Genomic DNA, 20,041 nt, shown 5'->3' with positions numbered 1-20,041 from the left:
CATTGGTTAATCCTATTACCCGAGGGGTTTCCCTTTGATGGGGGATGCAAGCTCACCTTGTTTCGAGAAGACCCAGGCCTCGGTAGCCATTGCAATTCGCATCATCTCTAATTTAGGAAAGGAGAGTCAGGCTTGGCCACAGCGAGAGGAAGAAAATTGAAATCAGGAATCTGTGAGGGAGAGACAGTCTGAGGGAGGGACCGGGCTGTGGCTGGCATGTAAGAGTTTCCCTCTGGAAACCAAGGGGTCATGGCACCAAGTGAGCACTCCATGAACCCCAGTGGAAGTGTCCCTGAGGACCTGAGGGTGAGGCCCAGAAGGGTGAGGCCCTGTTGCAAAGAGCGCGGCCTCCGACTGGGGCCCTCTGTCTCCAGTTGCCCACTGGGGCTGGGAAAGGGGAAGGACTGCCACGGGGTACGAGACAGGTGGATATGCTCACTGCCCAACGGAACTGTCTAGAACAGCCAACACGTTTAAGGACAAGACCTAATTTCAAGGAGTCCAGGAGGCCTGGACTAGTTCTAGTCTCAGGGGAAAGCCGAAGAGGCTGAAGACGGTTGTCCTGTCAACCTGTGGCACTAACATTAGGAAAAGGCTGGGCCACGGGTGGCAAAGATGAGCTTGGGACCCTGCTGTGGCGGATGTTAGGAGTCAACTGCAGCAGATACCTCCCCCCCCACCCAACCCCAGAGCCTGGCTCAGGCCTCACAATCCTTCCCAGGAAAGTTCTTAAAATTGCTGAGGGCAAAGGGGAGAGGAAAACCCAGGGCTCTGGGGTCCCCCCTGCAATGACTGGCTTCACTGCCGGTCTGGGGCACTGCCTGGGGATGGCAAGTGGCTTCCAGAGATAGTAGCGGGCCTATCTGGGCGACGGCATCTCCTCAGACACACATTCCGGGGCGCGCTTGTCTCTGAGTCTCAAGATAAAAACAAGCAGTGCTCGGGAGCTACGGCAGGTTCTCAAGGAGGCGGGCTCCAGAGGGGACCTGGACGGCCAGGGTGGGCTGCTTATCTGGAAAGAGGCCCCACTGCCCGCAGAAATGGAAGATAATGTTTTTATAAAGAAGAGAGAGAAAAACACAGCAAAGCCTCTGAGCATCCTTTGGGCTTCTGCGTGTACCTGGGGTCCTTTGGAAATCATGGAAGGACAAACGCCACCTGCCAAGTCCCAGGCCAAGACTTGAACGAGAAAAGTTTCTGGCCTTGGGTGTGGGGGGGGACCTGGGGGGCTCAGCAATTGAGCGGTTGAGCGTCGGCCTTCGGCCCAGGGCGTGACCCTTGGATCCTGGGTTCGAGTCCCACATCGGGCTCCCCGCAGGGAGCCTGCTTCTCCCTCTGCCTGTGTCTCTCAGGAATAAGTAAATAAAATCTTAAAAAAAAAAAAAAAAAAAGAAAAGAAAAGTTTCTGGTCTACTTGGAATACGCATCTGGGGAGACTATAACAGGCTTTCTGAGAAACAGGTTTTGGGTTTTGGACAGAATGTATATACTATGAATAACAATAGAGCAAATGACACAAAGAACGGTGTGGCCCCGAGATGTCCTATCCATGTCCTATCCGGGTGATACCATGTCTCAAAAGAACACACTGTTCCCAAAGCCCTTGTATCTCGCAAAGAAAACTTCTGCAGCCAAACAGTGGTGTGGTCAGGTTGCCTTAAGGAAATGCAGCTTCACGTTCCATTTCTGTTATTCAACTTAAAGTACAAGCCCCTATTGGTTAATTCTAGTCTGCACGTGGGTGCTTCCTTTGTCCTGGGTGGGGAGGTCTGAAAGATTTTGCTGCTTTATCATCGGAAAATAGTCTCGTGCACCCAGAGGGTTATCATTTACATTGCTGACACCCATCCTCGGAGAGGCAGGGCCTCTGGCTTTTTGAAAGATCAAGAGCGACGCGAGTGGCTGAGCCTGGAAGGAGGAAAGGCAAAAGGAAGCCGAGCCCCCCACGGCACACGAGCCCCAGCTGCAGAGCCACTGCTCTCCACGAGGGCCACGGTGTCGGAAGCTGCAGCTTTCAAGCTTGCTGGGGACCAGCACCGATGTCCCTGGAGTCACTCAGTGCCAGGGGAGGCTGGGGAGGGGCCCCCGGGATCCCTCTTCGATCAGTAAGGAAATCGATAGAGTCAATAATGCATCCAAGGTTGTCCAGCTGATGGCCACTCTAGGCTTTGAACCTACATCTGGCACATTCCAGAGCCCTCCCCCTCTCCGAGGCCTCTTAACCTCTTATCCTCTTATGGCCAATTGGTCAGGTTTCAAAGAAGTGTCTTGCCCAAGAGCCCTTTTGCAACCATGGAGAGTAAAAATCTACTTGCTCTGAAGAGGGGTGTGTTTGGGCAGCTCCCCCAACTGTGTCTCAACAGGGCCACGTGGTGAGGGCTACGACTGTGTGCCTGGGCTGGACCTCAGCGCAGCCCCCGGGGGTCTGGCGCCCTTATCTGATTTCCTGGGGAGGGGGTGAGCATTCTCTGGGTGCATGTCTGCGCCGGGGTCCCTGGGTGCCTGTGCTCTGTGCCCTCACCACTGCCCTGATTCCTCTCCCTCCTTTCTCACTATCTGGCTCTTATCAGCCCCACAGGCATGAAAGGCATGTGCGGAGAATGAGGAAGGCCTGCAAAGGGGCCGGGAAGCAAGGGGTCAAGCTGCGACACATGGCTCCCCGTGGTTAAGGGGTCCGGTGACCTCCTGGAGGTTTGTTAACTCGCTTTTGCACACACACGGGAGTAAGGGTGACCAGTAAGTGAGCGCATATACTTCAACGCCAATGTGTTCCCAGCCTTAATCCTTTCCCATAATCGAGCTAAGAAAACAGGTAAGATGCACATTCCTTATAACTTGCCTGTACTCCGTGTGTCTCCATCCCAGGCCCACGGACTCTGTTTCTAAAAAGATGTTATACTACATGTTGGCAAATCGAACTTCAATTAAAAAAAAAAAAAAAGTTTCTAAAAAGAGCACTTTGCCTAACCAAGCATCACGAGAAAAGTGGGTTAACAGAGTGGGGTAAGGAGAGCGAGTCTTTCAAGAGCATCAAGTCCAGGATCAACACCTTCATCAATCTTGGAAGATTCCATAGCTTTCCTGTCTGTATAAAAACATACAAACTATGAATCTCCAGCCACGTGGACTCACTCACTGTGACCAGGAGCTTCGATCACCCAGCACCAGGGAGGCTTGGGGCACGAAGCAGAGGACCTGAGAAAATCCCATTCTTTTACAGGCAGAGAAGACACTGGCCTTGCAACCTTCCGAAGGAAAAGCTCGGGAGGGACAGGAGGCTCCGTACGATGAGCTGAATCGTGACTAATCCCAGGGAGGTGGCAACAGGGACAGATCTAAAGGAGTTACTGTGGTTTTTTTTTTTTTTTTCATGACATGTTTGGATAGCAAAGAACACGTACAAAGATAGAAGGAAGGGCACAGTACCAAGGACAAGTTGAGAAGAGTGACACATTTTTGTGAGAACAGTGCCCGGCTTGAGAGAGGCTTGCAAAAAAAAAAAAAAAAAAAAAGAGAGAGAGAGAGAGAGAGAAAGGTGGTAGTGGATTATTTTTAGTTATGATTAAAAAAGAGATGAAGCCCATTATCTAGGGATCACGGTAGCATGTTAACAGAACACAGAGAAAGTGAGATGACCCAACTCCTAACTAGCCTCACTGTAAAAGGAACAGAGGAAGACCTAAAGCACCATCCCCGGAAGAGCAAGGGACCTGAAGGCAGACGGTGTGACATGTCCCTAATCGCGGTGTCCTATCTGCCACTTTGAGTCTGCATCTCCAGGCCCTGCAAGCGCCCGTCCCAGGCCCCTGGACAAACCCCCAGGAAGGATAACAGAGCCAATGTAGTTAATCCCTGGGAAAAAAAAATGCATGGAGGCTGGGAGGGCTCCAAAAGATTGGTGTCAGCAGATGTCCCAATTTACTCGGGGCGGGGGGGTGGTTGGTGGGAAGAGACACGGTTCCTACTATATAGACCAAGAGCCTGGCAAGATTATAATTAAAATGCAATTTCGAGAAGGTTTTTAAGAAGCCCTTTGAAAAGGATGGGCATTGAGAACCAACACAGGTTTGAGACTTTATTGACTGAACCCGCCCTCTGTGCTACCTAACGATGCAGACTGGGGTTTGGGTGGGGGCTGTTTAGTGTGTATCTTGATGCCAAAAATAAGAAAACAGTGGCTCTGTATCTATTAGGTTCCTGACAACCCTGGCTGCAGGATGACTGGGCTCACGGATGCCTCAATAGGGCTTTGGCCATTCTTGAGCCCTGCATATAGCAGATTTCAAGCCTAGGAGCCTTGTCACCTGGCATTCCCTCCTGTGGAATGACCTTCCCTTTGTCTGGTGGTTTGTCCTTCAAAACTCAGTGCAAATGGCACCTCCTCTGGGAACTTTCTCCTCTGCCCTGTACGATTTGGAAGTCCCTGCCCTAGTCTGATCATGTGTGTTCTCCTGTATTCACTTGTTGGAATCCTAACATCCAGTGCGGCAGTAGAAGGCAGGGGCTTTGGGAGGTGGTAAGGTCATGGGGGTGGAGGCCTCATGAGAGGGATCGGTGCTTTTAACTATTTTATTTATTTTTTTTATAAAGATTTTATTTATTCATGAGAAAGAGAGAGAGAGAGAGAGAGGCAGAGACACAGGCAGAGGGAGAAGCAGGCTCCATGCAGGAAGCCCAACATGGCACTCGAACCCGATTCTCCAAGATCATACTCTGGGCCGAAGGTGGCGCTAAACCACCAAGCCACCTGGGCTGCCCTAACTATTTTATTTTTTAAAAAGATGCTTTGATTTATTTGAGAGAGAGAGAGATCATGAGCAGGGGGGAAGGGCAAGAGGAGGAGCTGACTCCCTGCTGAGCCCGATGGGAGACTCGATCCCAGGATCCCCGGGATCATGACCTGAGCTGAAGGCCGACACCTAGCGGATTGAGCCACCAGGTGCCCGGCATTAGTGCTCTTGTAAAAGACACCCCACAGATCTCCTTACCCCCCCTGCGATGTAAGGCTACCAGGAAAAGTCTGGGACCGGGAAGAGGGCCCTCACCGGACCATGCGGTACCCTGATCTGACTTCCAGCTTCCAGAACTGTAAGCGATACATTGCTGCTGTTCATAAGCCGCCTGGTCTGTGGGATTTTGTCACACGGGCCCAAAGAGCCTGAGACAATCCCTTATCCGCGCCCACCAAGCACCCTGGGCACGCTGCTATCATGGAACTCTCCCCCCACGTGCAACTGCCAGCCTCCTTATCTGCCTCCCTCAGGGCCTGCAGGCTTCTCAAGGGGTTTGCATTTCCAACGCTTGGGACAGCGCCAGGCACACAGGGGACCCCCGAGACCTGGTGACTGTTTGCAGGCGTCTTGCTGAGACGTTCAAGGTCAGCCTGAAGGGAGTTGTCCCTAATGGCGTTCCGGAGGCTTCTCAGAGTCTAGACTTTCCTAGTGACTCGGAGGAGTTATGCGCTTTCAGAGACTGTAAAGCTGGCGGAGGAGGATGATTAGATAAAAGGCTCAAGGTTCAAGACCTAACAATCTACAGGCTGGCCATAAAGCCTGAGAATGCAGATTATTTTTTTATGTGGATTTATTTTTCCTGATTTGTGTGTGTGTGTGTGTGTGTGTGTGTTGGGGGCATGCTAAAGGCATACGTTTGTTTGTTCTGTTTTTGGCTGAAAATCAGAGACAGATCGTCTGAGGCAATGCGTAACGGAAGACTCTGCAGGCCATACTCCTTGTAATCGTGTACAGTGCCCTGAGCCATGCACGGCTAATGGGGGGAGACCCTGAGCATATCACGTCATGTCACTGACCGTATTGCGCATTGCAATGTGGTATCGGCAAGCCATTTATTATGTATATTCTTTTACGTTTCTAGACTTCGTGGCTACCCTTGTAGAAAGACAACTGACAACCAACAGTAAAATTTTAATAGAAATATTCATGAAGCTTTATGTTAGATCTCCAAGAAAGTCAACTGGATATCTACAGTATGGGCCACATCTGGCTTTATTCATCCATCCACACATCCACGGATCCATCCAACCAACCACACCGAGCACTCACAACGTGCTAAATACTTACAAGAATGTACACACTTAGTGGATGACTAAACACTGCCTCCCCTGAGCTTATGTCCCAGGGGTGGAAAATGGATAGTAAGTAAGCGAACTAAATAATGTCATATGTTGATGAGGGCCATGAATAAAACAAGACAATGTGTGATGGGGATAAGGGACAACTTGGGACTGGGGTGGGGGCGGAGGTGTGGAGATGCATCTCTGAAGCTTGCAGGACATTTATGTAAAGAAGAGCCTGGTGGTGCTGAGCTGGTCATCAGCTCGATGTGAGTCTCGGATGTGCTGTGACTGTTGAAAATAAACTGAAGCTCGGGTCATATTAATAGAAACAGAGTGACAGGATGAAGGTCAGTCAGTGACAATCCTACTGCCTCTGGAGCAGTCACACCATTTCTAGACTTCTGCAGCTGCAAATGCTATAAATTTCAAGAAAGTCATGAAGTGCATCCAGAAGAGGGGGGGTCTAGAAACCACATCTTATGAGGCGAGGTTGAGAGAGGTAGGGAAGGAGTTTAGTTGGCAGAGTTTAAACTCATCTTTGAGAGAGCCGAAGATTCAAGATGTTCAGAAGAGAGCGAGTCCATGCCTTGTGGTGTTAGGAGTTCACCCCTGAACTACTGAGAAGACAGCACAGTGTCGTTCAAAAGAGGGGAGATGTCTCTAGCAGAATTAGGGCCATACAGAAACGGGGTAGGTATTTTGAAGAAGTGAGCCCCCCACCCTCAGAAGTATTCTAGCAGAGGTTAGATAACATCTGCTAAAGATAAGAGATCCCCGTAATGGGTAAAAGATTCCTATTGAGCTGCATCCTTGGGAACGGGGTACAGTTTTGTTTCTGTACGTGAGAGATCTCGGGAGCCTCGGAAGGCCTGTCCCGCTAGAAATGACCTCGTTTCTCCCCACTGACCACTATTGCAGAGACCCAATCTCGGGGATTGGGGATTACAAGACTCCTAATAACAGAATTCAACTAGAAACAACTGCATGATCCCATGCTCAAGCCTCCCGTGTATGTGTGTGTGTGTGTGTGTGTGTGTTTGCACGTGAGTATAAGCAAAGCTCTCTGAACTTACAGTAAGAGGCACAGGTCAAAGGCCCAGTTCTCCCTAGTTCTCATTTCCTTGTAGGGCAGAAAGCCTCTCCCTTTCTCCGGAATCTGGAGCTATCTTGGGCAGACAGGTGCTCCGCTCTGTTCTAACTGCCCTTTTTAGGCCACGTTTTCACACAAAGGTTTAACTGAACTCTCAAGTGTGTACAGCCGACTTAATTGCTCCGTGTAATCATCTTACGATTATGATTTGATAGTATATCAATTCTGTCCCTACTCATATTTGCTCTGCCGGCCTAGAGACTGGTTCAAAACCCACCGAGATGAAGGCTTCAGGCAGTGATTAACTTGAATCCCAGACCAATATTTTTTTTTCTGTCTATTTACTTATGAAATGTGTTTCTGAAGAACAGAGCAGAACATGGGCCCGTGAGGTCAGCGAAAAACCCATACCTGAGCCACAGACAACAAAAACAAACAGTGCCAACAGCCATGGTCCCACAGGATATTTCTCTTCTTGTGGCCTCTGAAAGGGAATGGGGGAAAGTAAGATTAGGTTCATTGATTCAGGAAACGTTTGTGGGGTACTGCTAGACGCTACTAACGGCTGGGGACGCCACGGTGAGGGAGACAGATCCCGTCTTAATGCCCAGTGGGCAGAAGTAGCTGAAGAAAGCCAACTGTAATGGGTCCACAGAGGTGTGAACAGGCTCATCAATAACCTTATTTCTACTCCTGTAATGCAGTGAACTTGGTGGGCTTAAACATTCTGGGGATGGATGGGGGTACAAATACACAAACCAATACAGTGATTTGGGAGCCCCAAATGACACTACTCCATTTGTCAAAGGCACACTCTATGCCAGGCTCTCCCCTGGGCAATCTCCAGCCCCTATTTCCACCACCCACAGCTCTGTGCAAGGCGTATTATCATCTCCCCACTTCTAGTTGGGAAAGAGACACCCCAAGTCTGGTAGCTTGAGCAGGGGCTGGGATTTAGGACTGCCCCCTTAGAGAGCCAGGGTGTTTTCCACTGATAGAGTCATCTTTAATTCCTGAACCTGTGGATTCCAAGTAAGGTCACAGAACAGCCATTTTCTCAAAACCTTCTATGTGCCCCCCCTTCCCTCCCAAAAAAGTCGAGAAGTGGATGCCATGGAAATCCTTGGAACGACAGAAGCGGCATGGCGACCGTGAGTGGCTCTGCCAAGGAAGCAGCATTTTGTAACAAAGCTCCTGAACCTCAGTGAAGCTTATGCTTTGGGGAAATCTCTACATTCCCTGGGGAGCAGAAGGGCACTACTGTGCCCACATGAACCTGGCCCTGTGTACCTCCTGCCCCCCTCAAACCAACAGCACAGGCATAATAAGAATGACCATCCACAGCCTAGGTCTCTTTGCAGGTGGGGCCTGGACCTTAAAATCAAATCGATCCATGGAAGGACTATCTTTTGAGGGGGGGGGCATCAGTGGTGAGTTTCTCAAATAAAAAGGGTAAAAATCAGAGTGAAAAAAATAAAGAACTCACTCCCATTTCTTCCTGTGTGTGAGCCAAAAAGAGGCTATCCCCAAGGTAAATTAGGGAACTGGTTGTCTCACAGATGGGGCCACAATTCTTTGGTTCTCGGCTTGCCCGTTACATTCTGAGAGAGCGTCCTGTCTTCTACCTCAAGTGGGTCCACTGACCACCTATCTATCGCCACCGGCTTTTTCTTGACAGCATGTCTTAGAGTTCGTATCTGTTTATTCTCAGGATTACGTGTTTACTGTCTGTCTCTCGGCCAGACCATCGGCTCACGAGGGCAGGCACTATGTCGCTTTCCTGAATCAATGTACAGCAATGGCTGGTACAGGATGTACACACAGGAGGTGCTCAATAAGTGCTCATCGGAAAATGAATAAGCATAAGAACTTTTTTTGTATATATATAAATACTTCCTAATTGGTGGTAGGGTTATCCCTATCACCCTCTTACTGGAGAAGTACAGATGAAAGTGCTACTGGCAGGTAGACTCTAAAGATTAAAACCCCTCAATTCTCTGGCCTTGACAAGCACTTAACACCAGATCAAGGTCAGATCAGGTAAATAACAGTGATATTAACTAAAGTTACCTGAACAGAGCGTGGCACTTAGCCCTCTCCACCCTCTTACATTAATGCCCTACCAATCTGTCATAGTTGACCAGAAACCAGTTCTGTGGCTGTCATCCCACTAATGCTATATAAAAAGTTCATTTAGCTCTGTCTCAAGCAAAGCCAACAAGTGAATTTAGGAGCCCGTAAATGAATTACTGGTCCAATGCGGATACCAAACGGAGTCCATTATTGTTCCTTTGCAGGAAAACACAGATTGTCAACACGCAGAGCTTGGGCTACAAAACACAAATAATGTATTTGATGACATTTGCCAATAAATCAATGTTACTGGAGGACTCTCAGAGCTCAACGACAGCAATGTGTCCTTTTCTGAGAGCTTGGAGATCCTCTTTTTTGCAAGCAGTACCCAGCTCAGTCCCACTGGGGCAATTCACCTAAGCCTGAATCTATGGCTGGCAAAGGAAGGAAAAGCAATAGAATCCTGCAAATGACATGGTTCATCTCAAACAGAAGTTTGCTACTTCTGGCGGCTTCAGAACGTCGGGGGCTGGCTTTCCCCATGATTATACACCAGCAGGGTAACTCAGAACTCTGAAATTTGAATCCCCCTTCGTTCTGGAGAAGTTACTACTATATAATCACAAAATGATTATTCTATTTCCTTCTTTCTTGGATTTATCTGCTACCTGGGAGAGTATCATTCACTTCGTAGCTGTTAACTGATGAAATTCTGAAGGATCTGCATACAACTGAAGGGGTTTATTTAGGAAGGATTATTCTGAATTTTCAGTTAGACTCTGTTCACAGGTCCCCAGTGTCATCCTGGAACAAGTCACCCTTGTAAGTTACTTCTTTCAAAGTATAATTGTGTTTGACCTGTGATTAGGGAAATGAGATTTAGGGTTTAAAGTATTTCTTTTTGAAAGAGAACTTCATTTATCTTTTTGGACGCTGGTCCGTTTACGATAAAGTTACCCAAAGAGGTCTTCTAACCAACTGAAGATCAACATAGACTGTGGCTTGGTTTGGGAAACTTTCATTACGAATGTAGTAGGGCCGTGTGAACACCTTCATAGGTGCCAGGCACTTTGGAAGGGCCCACTCCATGGTATAGCAGAACCTATTTATATTCACTCATCATAGATTAAACAAGTATGAATGGAGCTCCGAAAGTTGAGTTGAGTTCCAATGGCGTTAAGTCCATGTTTTAGATAGCTAAACATTTCCCCCCAATTTTTAAGTTTCCTTATTTTGAAGACAGTAACTTTTTCTTTCCCCCAGATCTCAACGGTCTTCTAATGGCCTTGAGAAGCCAGAGGCGGCCCACACTGAGTCTACAGAGCCTAATGGATACATCGGCTCCCCAAATCGGTTCCCGTGTTGTTACTTTTGCAGGCCTATACTTGTCACCTGAGTTCAGCTAATCATTTTCTTAGTTCTTTAGTTTCTCAGTTCATTAAAAAAAACCACACAACTAGAGATTTCCAGCACATCAGCTAGTCTGTATATCTAGGACGAAGCGATCTCCCAGGGACATAAAACCCTGAGTGCTTTAACATCAATTAAAATTTATTTTTTTTTTCAAGGTCAGTTTGGACAGCAAGGTTTGTTTTTCTGAGCAAAACCAAATAGGGAAAATAGATCTATGTGAAAAGTGGTTCGGATTCAGTGGCATAGTAGCATTTTACTGCTCAGTCACCACTAAATGATCTAACACCCGGGGTGTGTGTGTGTGTGGGGGGGGAATTTCCATTGTAACTTAAATCTGGAGCTGTGTATGAAGCTCTGGGTAGATCCTAGAGTTTGATCCTAAGGTCTCTCTGCTTGGTTTTGTAGGAATCCTGCTGTGATGATCGGAGCTGTAGCGTTTTGCTCAGTTACTGAGCTAAAAGGAATTGCCTCATCAGCTCTGCAAGCTCTTCCAGCCAAACCCCAAGCTTCATCTGGACTTCGCTTAAGTGTCTAGGATAATAGATTCCAGGCGCCTTGGCTCATAGGCTTGGAGACCAACACTGCCCGACAACTGGTCCCAGGCATGCCTCTGAATGTCCCAAATCGGCGGCCTGGCATTTTCTCTTGAAGACACTCTAGAAGAAACCCCCTGTGCAGAGGCCCAGGTTTTACTTTCAAGTCCAGTTATAAAAGCCTTAATCTAATCTCCAAAGTTCTGGATCCTACCCTCAGGATGGAGAACAAGAGTAGGGCCGCATTTCAACTGGAGCCCAGTGGGGAGAGGCCTCACGGGAGAGGAGGCAAAGGAGAGAAAGCAGGATGGAGGGAAGACGGGGCTCTGAACCCCGCTTCCCTCGGACTTGCACAAGCCCTTACAAGGGGCTGCCGAGAAAAGCCCGCCGCGGGGGGTGCCCAGGGTGGGGCGCCGGGATCGGCCGGACCGGGTGATGGTAAGGGCCTCCGTTCCCCAGCATTCATGCAAGCGTGCGTGCACCCAAGGGTCAAGGGGGTCAACCCCCCGCAGTGGGGTTCACTGCTCCCTGAGGATGGGCCTCTCGGGCTCCGCGGAGACAAAGGCCCACTCCCTCCCGGGGCTGTCTCTGCCGCTCCCGGCCCCACCCGCCCTGGGCGCCCGGGGGAGCCGCGACGAGCCCCGCCCGCCCCCGCCTTACCAGGGTCTTGGCTACGTTCCCCCTCTGGGTGATGTTTTTGCTGTGCTTCTCGTTGGCCATCCGGATGCGCTGCTTGGCCACCATGGCTGGGCGCTAGCCCCCGGCACGAGCCCCCGCGACCGCGACCGCGACCGCGACCCGGCGGCGGGGACAGCGACAGGGCGGCCGCGGGCGCTGCAGGTGGCAGGCGCGGCCCCCGAGCCCCGCGCACCCCGCTCCAGCCCCCCGCGAGCCGGCTCCCGAGAGGCCAGAGCCCGGACGGAAGTAATCTCTCATCTCAGGAAACCCTCCGCTGCTTCCTCGCCATCCTTCCGGTCCCCCCTGCTACCTAACCAGCGCGGCCGCCCCAACCTGGGCGGCGGGAGCGCAGCGCGGGGGCCCGGCCGGGGGGGGGGGGGGGGAGTGGAGGGGAGGGGAGGGGAGGGGGGACCTGCCGGGTGGGGAGGGGGAGGGGGAGGGGGCGGGGCGGGGAGGAGCGGGAGGGGAGGGGGCAGCACGGGGGGCACCTGCGGGGTGGGGATGGGGGAGGGGAGGGGAGGGGGCGGGGTAGTACGGGGGAAGGGCCCTGCCCGGTGGGGATCGCGGAGGGGGGTGGGGAGGGGGGCAGCACGGTGGGGGTGGAGGAGGGGGCGGGGAGGGGGGTACCTGCCGGGCGGGGAGGAGGGAGGGGGCAGCACGCGGGGCCCCGCCGGGTGGGGATGGGGAGGGAGGCGGGGAGGGGGCAGCACCTGGGACCCCCTGCCGGGTTGGGATGACCGGGAGGGGGCGGGCTGCACGGGGGCGGGCGGGGGCCCTGCCAGGTGGGGATCGATCAGGGGGCGGTGGGGGGGCAGCACGGGGGCGGGCGTGGGGGGGTCCTCAAAGGACAAAGCAGAGCGGGGACGAGGCCGGGCCCTTGCTGTCGGGGACAGTCCCGAGAACCCCGGGGCAGGGGTCTGGGCACGGGGTCCTGCGCCGGGAGCCCCTTCCCCGCAGGACCTTGGTCGAGCGCTGCCGAAAGCGCGGGAACAACGCGAGGGTGGGGCTCAGTGGGCGCGAGGCTGGACTTGGGCGGGTGGCCTTGCCCTGGAGGCCGAGGGGCCACAGGGGGAATGGCAGCGGGCAGGCGGCAGGTGTGGCGCAGACAGGTGTGGGGGCTGGGGGGGCCTGGGCGCCTTTGGCCCCGCCCGCGGGGCGGTTGGAGCTCCTCCCGCCACCCTTAGCCCGAGGGACCTGGACTGGGAGGTTCCTGGCACCGCAGGGATGACAGCTAGAGTGTGGGTGACTCACTGGCACTAGTGTTGGGGCCCGCAGATTGCCTGCTTCCGGGGCGGGGGTGGGGGGGCGGGGAGGGGCGTTGAGTCCTTCACTTTTCCTTGCGCCCCAAGACTTGAGGTTAGCTCTCAGCAGCTCAGAAGAGTGGAGAACGGGGTGGGGGGGAACGGCCTGCAAGGTCTGGAGGGTGGGCTGTGGTGGGGGAACCTGCTTGGGGCCCTGCGCCCCAGGCCTTCCCTGAGGGCACGGTAGGGCCCTGCTTGGATAGAGGGTCCCTGCCATCCTCCCCCTCCTCCTGCAGCCTGTCATCCAAGCTCCCACACAGAGGGCTTGGGGGCTGCCCTAGGTGGCCCAGAAGGGGCTGCCATAAAGCCTCATTTAGTAAAGTCCGGGTCATTACTTCTTCTAAAGTCAGTTAAGTTTCCACTGTAGTTCCCACCAACATCACCACCCTTCCACAGGCCTACAAACCAAGCAGGCCCCCCCCCCCTTTTTTAAAAAATATTTATTTATTTATTTATTTATTTATTTATTTATTTATTTATTTATTTATGATAGACATAGAGAGAGAGAGGCAGAGACACAGGCAGAGGGAGAAGCAGGCTCCATGCAGGGAGCCCGACGTGGGACTCGATCCCAGGACTCCAGGATCACGCCCTGGGCCAAAGGCGGGCGCTAAACCGCTGAGCCCCCCAGGGATCCCCCAAAGCAGGCCCATTTTTAAAAGACCCGCGCTCTTTGTCACGATGGGCTCTGTTGGTGGGGCCGCGTGAGAGAGGGCCACCCCCGCCCCCCGGCTGTCCACTGAGCCTTGCCAGGGTCCCAGGCCCAGAAAGTGCCTCTCCCTGAGGCACCTGCCTGGGGAGGATGTAGAGGGTGAGTTCCCCCCTGAGTTGAGGACACACCTGGCTCTGAGGGACAGTAAGGAAAAGCTACAGACAGAGATGTTTGTCCTTTGGGCCTATAAGCTGAAAACCATCCTTTTTTTTTTTTTTTTTTAAGATTTTATTTATTTATTCATGAGACACAGAGAGAGGGAGAGGCAGGCTCCATGCAGGGAGCCCCACATGGGACTCCATCCCCGGACTCCAGGATTACACCCTGGGGCCAAAAGCAAGTGCTAAACTACTGAGCCACCCAGGGATCCCCCCTGAAACCCGTTCTTAACTGAGAAGCCTGCCTTCCCACAGCCTTAGGTGAGCCCCTTGTTTGGGGGAAAAAAATTCCTTCTTGGCCCCTGATTCCTGCTTGGTGGAGGCTAATTTTGCTCCTTTTTCTTGCCATGCTTTGCTTCTACATCATTTAAAATGTATTCGTTTTAATTTATGTGTAGCCTGCACGCTCAGAGTCAACCTGCCAACAGAAATCGGATATATACAGTAAAAACTGAAGGTTTTGTTTTGTTTTTTTTTCTCTGTCTCTCTCTCTCACTAATTCCCACGGGTCCTAGGTTACCCTTCCAGCATTTTTTATTCATTCATACACCCGCCTGCGTATTTCCTTTTTAAAAACAAACAGAATCGTACTAGACAAACCGTGCGGCCACTTACTCTTCTCTCTCAGTTTATTGACAGTGTTATCACGTCTACTTATAAATCATTTCTATTTTTCGTACATGCATACTATCCCTCAACATGATTATATGGAATGTACTGGATTATTGCTAGACAGTCACTTCCGATGTGAGTGTTTGCCTGCACTGTGCACATCCCTGCCCACCTGCCTTTATGTACTTGTGCAAGTAAATGTGTGCAAGAGATTGCGGGGCGGGACCTTGCTGCACCTTTTCAAGGTCCTGGGTGGAGAGATTGCTCCTGATTTGGGGGGAGCCAACCTGCTGTGACTTCCACCGTACTCAGGCCTGCTCCTCTGTGGATCTCAGTCCTCTTTATGGCCCCTGAGCATCAGCATTATTTGCTAGGAAAGCTTTTCCCTTCCCCCTTGGATTCTGTCCCTGCCTCTCCTCAGCCTTCGGCTGGACCTGAACTAGAGGTTGAGCTGGCTGGTCCCAGAGGCTTTTCTGCAGGGAAGCTGGGGCCAAGGTCTGAAGGTGTGTCCCCAGAGTTCCGGAGTAACCACAAGGTTAAGAAGGAGCAAGGCCCTGGGTTGTCTTGTTTTTTTATTTTTATTTTTATTTTTATTTTTATTTTTATTTTTATTTTTATTTTTATTTTTTTATTTTTATTTTTATTTTTATTTTTTTATTTTTATTTTTATTATTTTATTTTATTTTATTATTTTATTTTATTTTATTTATTTTATTTATTTTATTATTTGTTTTTTTGAGGTGGGAGACCTAGGAGAGGAATGGAAACTTGATCAAGAGTTAAAAGTTCCCTTGGGTTATTTCGTGCTGGCAGCAGGAATTTTATAACATGCCGGTAGCATGCGGTGCTCAACCACAACTTCTAAAATGGCCCTGGGTAACGTAGCAGGAAACTGCTAAATGATTAAAATTTAATTTTGGCCAGTAATTTTTTCGACCTTTAGAGCAAGAATCCTAACCAGCCCTCCCTACATTAATCATGAGTCTGCCCCACTTAGGGTACTAGGTTTGCGGCTGTAGACTCTAGGTTTCACACACCTTTATAAATGATGTATTATCAAAGTGTACAGATGCTACACTTGACTTGTGAAGTAGTGCACATCTGTCATTTTTCTGTGGCTGACCAGCATGCAAATCTCTTTTCTCTTTGGGGGACTCCCCGACTGCATGCAAGTTAGGACCTTCTTTCCCAATATAGAAGCCCAATGGGACAGATATGGCATATCTTATTGTGCTTTGTTCTCTCATGCTTTGAAAATATTATGATTTTTTTAACAAGTTGAAGATTTGTGGGCACCCGGCGTCCAGCAAGTCTATGGGTGCCATCTTTCCAACAGCAGTTGCTTATTTCACGTCCCTGCGTCGCAGTTTGGCAATTCTCGCAAATGGTCAAACTCTTCCATTATTTTATCTGTTACAGTGATCTGTGATCACTGTGTACAACTCACTGAAAGCTCACATGATGGTTAGCATTTTTTAACAATAAAGTATTTTTAAAGTAAGGTATGTACTTTTTTTTAGTTGTAATGCTATTGCACACTTAATAGACTACTGTACAGTGTAAACATAACTTTTCTGTGCCCTGGGAAACAAAAAACCTTATTTGATTCACTTTATTGTGATACTCATTTTAATGTAGGAGTCTGGAACCCAAACCTGTAGTATCTCTGAGGTGTGCCTGTATTTGGCTGGGAGGTATGGCCCAGCTTGGCCAATCATATTCTCCGTTTGGGGCTTTGAATTTTGAACAAAAAGAACAAAAACAAAAGGATAAGGTACTGTTCACCCTGGTAGTGGGGTACCCAAGAGGCAAGCAGCATTCAGCAGTGGAGAGGGTGGTGGCGGTGGAGTGGGGGTGAAACCCACTGATTTTGTGGTACCTGAAATTCTTAGACTCCTCTTCTGCTTCCATTGACCAGAGGTTCTTTGTGTTGTTTACATCCAATAACACTGACTCATGTGCATGAAAATGAACAACAACAACAACAACAACAAAAACCAGAAAGTTTTGGCTTGGTCATTTCCCCTTCCAAATCTGGAATGATTGTCATGTCACTTGAAGCCTTCAGACACTGTTAGCCAGAGGTCCTTCCTCACCAAGGGGAACTGAGTCTAGAGGCCTTGGTGACAAGTGTGGGCAGCCAGTTCTCGAGTATGAATGGGGATGATTGGCAGACACAACTGCTTACATAAAACCAGCAAATCACCAACACTTCAAATTAAGACTTTGTTTCTCCTTCATCCAAACCATTTCCAGTACTGGCAGAGAAGAGAAAAATTGGGCAGATTTCAACATCATCTCCTTTCGTACATGTTATATTCTGGTGCAAATGTTCGTGAAGGTGTCTCAATAGGAAGCAGAGAAAAATAAAAAGAGAACTGACAGCCAGTGTTATCTGCTGCATGCCTTGGAATCAACTCAATGCACTTGATTATGATTTCATGGAATCATGCCACATTGTCACTGGAAGGAAGCTCAAGAGTCATTTGTTCGGTGTTTATTGAGTGTCTACTGTAGGCCAGACACTATTTTAGACACTGAGAATTCAATGGTTGATAGAAGGCTTCTGCCTTCAGGGAGCTCTCAGTTGTGTGGCGGAGACAAAGAAGTAAACAGTGGGAGACGGCCCCAATTTCACAAGTGAGCTCAAGCCCAGGAATTGCAAGGAAAACTGTAGCAGAACTGAAAGCAAAATTGAGGCCTCTTGGCTTTCCATTTTCTCAAGAGAAACGTTTACCAGGTAAACTTAAGAGGGAGCCAGGGTGACAGGGCCAAGCTTTGGAGCAGCTTATACGTACACAAAAATAAATCACACACACACACACACGCAAGCACGCATGCATGCACACTTGTGCATGATAAATTCCATTTTGGACCTCCAAGGCTTGAACTTCGGCCCATCAGGGGTGGCACAAGCAGACTTTAACCATTCTGATGACTGTCATTCCTTGACCCCAGAGGTGATCAGATTAAGCCTCCAAATGCAAGATGTGATTACCCATCTCCGCTCTGTAATCGGCTGGCCATGTCTGTTATCAATTGCAGCAAAACCTTCGTATCCCAAGGGGAAAACACCTGCCCTGCTGCATACAGTTCTCTCCCTGATGACTCCCCATGGCCGTCCCCTCGTGGCTGCAGAGACGTGAGGCTCTTCCACATGTCTCAGCTCCCGCTATGGCTGTGCATCACTCATGACTGTGCCCCCGCTAAGATTCCAGTGCTTCCAGGACAGAGTCACCTTGTTTCAGTTCAACTGGATGCATGTTCTTAATGGGTGGAAGAGTTTCCTGGCAGGGAAGAAATGACATCACTGATAATATCTAACATTTCCTATGTGCTTCCTAAAGAGCCAGACTGCCAAGTACCTTCCTTACGCTTTCTCACTTCTTACACAACCCTGTGAGGATGTGGACCCTGGGAGCAAACAATCCTGGGCCCTCCACTTCGTACTTTAGTGATGGGCCTCTTTTTTTTTTTTTTTTTTTTTTTAATATGCATCTTTTCTAATCTGCAAAATGGGAAGAGCAAGAGTGTTTATTAGATGTGATTGTTTTGAGATGAGATGATAAAAAAAAATGTTTAAAAAAAGCACTGAGCACAGAGGCTGGATCCGTGGTGATCACATAATAAATGGCAGCTGCCGCTTTTACCTACACCATTAAGGCAACAGGTCTACGGAAGTTAAGTAACTTGCCCAAGGAGAGTCAAGATGATGAACCACAGTACCCGCCTTCAGGTGGTTTGGAGTCTTCTTGAGGTTCTTTTTTTTTTTTTTAATTTCTTTTTATTGGAGTTTAATTTGCCAACATATAGCATAACACCCAGTGCTTATCCCATCAAGTGCCCCCCTCTTGAGGTTCTTAAACACTAATAAATGCGGTAACTCAGGATGAATGCGAGAAGCCCTTGAAGTGAGAGACAGAACCTGTGGACAATATTTCTGGGTCCTGTTTTTCTTTTTAATTATTTTTAAATCTGAAAAAAAGAAATTCAAGTATTACCATATCAAAGGCATATAGAGAAGAGTTGGTCTTTTTTGCCTCTGACTTTAAGTTCAAAGGAACCCCTTCGTGTCTTTCTACGCAAATTCGAGCACGCATGCATAGAGCATTTTATATATACATGTGTGTATGCTTATTCATGTATAGTATATTTAAAGAAGCTATTTACAAAATCCTTTTAATCCCTCCTTAAAAATCCCAAATAGTCCATTTTTTTTTCAATATGATCTGTACCTTGTGTTTGTTTTTTTTTCACTTGATAGTGTATTCTGGAGGTTGAGCTACATCATTATATCAAGATTGATTACAATCTTAAATGGTTGCACGGTGTTCCACTGTGTGGGTATATAATGATTGATTTAACCAACCCTTTATTGATGAATATTTAGATTGTTTCTAGGTTTTTTTTTTCCACTATGAATCAATAAACAACCTTGTATATGTGTTTTTGTAAATATGCACACATGTGTTTGTTGGAGAACTTCCTAGAAGTGTGATTACTGGACCTAAGGTTACGCACATAAATCTGTGATGGATATTGCCAAATTATCCTCCAGAGAAGTTGTGTCAATGTATGCTCCTTCCATAATGTATATGAGCTCGTTCAGTCTATTATTTCTTAGTTGCATTGGGCAAACAACCCTGAGTAAATAGTGTTGCTTCTTTTTGTTTCTTTATATTTACTAGTTAGATTGAGCGCTATGTTAATGAGCCCAAGGTCATGAATTTGTCTACTAAGTAGTTAATGAGCTTTGCTGGCTCTTTCATCAAGGTTAGTCCTTTCCATGGTCTGTGAATCCCAACAGAGACTAGAGGAGAAAATGGACAGAGAGGCAATATTCTTGACCATTTCTGGATTTAAAGACGGTAATGGTGAATTATCGACAGACTTACATCTTTAAAAATGATAATATTGCTCTGTTTCCTCAGCTTCATTATTTGTAGCAAGATATATCTATATTTAGTATAATGCTCTAAACAATTTGGAGAAAGAGGACTTACATTTATAAACAATCCTTATTGCGCAGAAATTGTTTTTCCTAAACTGTTAGCCCCTTGGTGGCATAGACCATGGATGTTCAGCGTGATATTCCCAGAGGCTGTCATTATGGCAAATGCGAGGTATTCAGTGGGTATTAAGTGAAAAGATAATGGGAGACTGAGAAGATTTGGGGGGTTTGGATAGTGATCACAGTAAATATTCAGTGTTTCGTCGAGTTTGTATTTCATTCATTCAGAGTGCACATCAGCTTGTGTTGTTAGGTGCACAGAACAGGTACATATTCTGAGTTGTGTGACCCTGGAGTCTAAGAAGGATGACAATGTAAATCCTCATTTAATTGCCTTTGTTGTTTTTCTTTGATCTAAATTAAAAGTTAAATTACCATTTTTAA

At 48.7% G+C, this 20,041-nt stretch overlaps 1 protein-coding gene and 1 long non-coding RNA gene across 3 annotated transcripts in view; one reads left to right on the top strand and one right to left on the bottom strand.

Annotated features, from left to right (window-relative positions):
* SERP2 (stress associated endoplasmic reticulum protein family member 2) overlaps window positions 1–12,244 on the bottom strand; it is a 21,083-nt gene extending 8,839 nt beyond the window's left edge. Inside the window, exons 1-2 of one of the 2 annotated variants that reach the window (XM_077855591.1) lie at window positions 11,846–12,244; window positions 7,578–7,650 (exon numbers count right to left, since the gene is read on the bottom strand). In XM_077855591.1, the coding sequence (XP_077711717.1) occupies window positions 7,578–7,650; window positions 11,846–11,929 (157 nt within the window). In that variant the 5' untranslated portion in view covers window positions 11,930–12,244. The remainder of the gene's footprint in view (window positions 1–7,577; window positions 7,651–11,845) is intronic. The other variant, XM_077855592.1, reaches the window with a different exon arrangement.
* Window positions 4,677–20,041, top strand: LOC144288022 (uncharacterized). Its single transcript, XR_013355976.1, has 3 exons — window positions 4,677–5,088; window positions 11,058–11,623; window positions 16,565–20,041. It is a non-coding gene; the product is annotated as an uncharacterized LOC144288022 (long non-coding RNA).

The sequence above is a fragment of the Canis aureus genome, chromosome 17 (genome assembly GCF_053574225.1).
Source record: "Canis aureus isolate CA01 chromosome 17, VMU_Caureus_v.1.0, whole genome shotgun sequence".
In the NCBI taxonomy this organism is placed as follows: Eukaryota; Metazoa; Chordata; class Mammalia; order Carnivora; family Canidae; genus Canis; species Canis aureus.
Note: the sequence above shows the minus strand (reverse complement) of the source record. Positions and strands in the feature narration are given on the sequence as shown.